The 1,277-nt window shown below is 25.1% G+C and overlaps 1 protein-coding gene across 1 annotated transcript; it reads right to left on the reverse strand.

The window, feature by feature from the left end:
• Positions 1 to 315: 315 nt before the first annotated feature.
• LOC126909972 (inactive rhomboid protein 1-like) lies at positions 316 to 1,271 on the reverse strand. The gene is made up of 4 exons (XM_050692377.1): positions 1,096 to 1,271; positions 812 to 995; positions 626 to 700; positions 316 to 555 (listed from the first exon to the last, which is right to left on the reverse strand). Exons 1-4 carry the CDS (start codon positions 1,200 to 1,202, stop codon positions 331 to 333), a joined length of 591 nt encoding a protein of 196 aa, XP_050548334.1. The 5' UTR covers positions 1,203 to 1,271; the 3' UTR covers positions 316 to 330.
• Positions 1,272 to 1,277: the final 6 nt, after the last annotated feature.

Genomic DNA, 1,277 nt, shown 5'->3' on the forward strand with positions numbered 1-1,277 from the left:
TAATAAGAGAGAATAATGTATATAATATATAAATATACAGGGTATTCAGTAAATTAGGAAATAGGTCAATTGTTAAAAACAATGAGAACAATAGATACACGTTTCCTTACTTACTGAACACTATATATATTTTTTGTTAATTCTTAAAATGATTTTTATGAAAAATAACTAGAAAGAAGTCTTTAAATTTATTGTACTGAACAAAGGAAAAACTTTAATTACTAAATTTTATGTTTTGATATATTACATGAAAATAAAAATTATTAATTTACCTAACTTTTAATAAATATTCTAAATTAAGCTTTTTAATTTTTCTGAATTTAAATTTCCTCATAATATAATTGAGCCATATAACTCAATTACATAAAATATAAATAATAAGGAATATCTTACTGTGCATTGTTCTTTTGATGCTTGAATACAACCTGAATCGTCATTTCTTATACAACACGCAGTTTCTCTCTCTTTTTTACGCCATTTTTCTATTTCATCTGTTATATTTTTGTCTTTCCTCATACAAGGTGCAAATTTAGCACCTAAGTGTATTAAATCAGCCTGAATATACCAAAATCAAAGTTTAAGTAATAAAGTAATAATATAATTTAAAAACTTTATTATAACTTACAGCTCTAGGACCAATCCAAAAATTAGATGGCTCTATGTATTCAATTATTTGTACAGACAAACTAGTTACCATAACCTGTGTAAAATAGAAATAAATAATTAGTTAAATTGATCAATAATTAATAATAATATTCTTTTTTAATTTTATTTGTTAATGAAATTTAATATAATTTAAATGTATAATTACAGCTCCAGACTGATGACTAAGGCCAATTCCAAAAGAACCCAATCCATAAGAAAATATTGAAAGAAATAGCACCAAAATTTGAACCACTGTTACCCAATAAGTGAAAAATGGTCTATGGTCTTCTAAATCATCTAGTTGTTGTTTTACATCTCGTCTGTTCATAACTTTTTTATTAAAAGATCGTCTATAAAATGAACATTTCATTAATTCATAACTCACCAGTTTTTTTTATAGTTATTTAAAAAAGTTATTTATATTAAGCATAAAAATAGTTAATTGTATACCTGAACAATCTTCCTATTACACCCATTCCATATTGACGTCTGTCAGAATTATCAAATGCACGATCTAATACCCTACCCCAAATTCTTCCCATGCCAATATTAGGCATATGATCATCTTCTATTCTTTGAGATGGATTTCTCTGCCAGTTAGAATATCTCCCAAAATTCTGATTTTGTTTGTT

This window comes from Daktulosphaira vitifoliae, unplaced genomic scaffold (assembly GCF_025091365.1).
Source record: "Daktulosphaira vitifoliae isolate Bord-2020 unplaced genomic scaffold, ASM2509136v1 Scaffold_2681, whole genome shotgun sequence".
NCBI lineage: Eukaryota > Metazoa > Arthropoda > Insecta > Hemiptera > Phylloxeridae > Daktulosphaira > Daktulosphaira vitifoliae.

Bases quoted from the DNA above. Each gene is read 5' to 3' on its own strand.
- LOC126909972 (XM_050692377.1), bottom strand. From the start codon at position 1,202: ATGCCTAATATTGGCATGGGAAGAATTTGGGGTAGGGTATTAGATCGT. The intron at 701-811 runs GTAATTATACAT...TATTTTACACAG, and splicing joins TTAGTCATCAGTCTGGAGCT to GTTATGGTAACTAGTTTGTC. The intron at 556-625 runs GTAAGTTATAAT...TGGTATATTCAG, and splicing joins TTTGGATTGGTCCTAGAGCT to GCTGATTTAATACACTTAGG.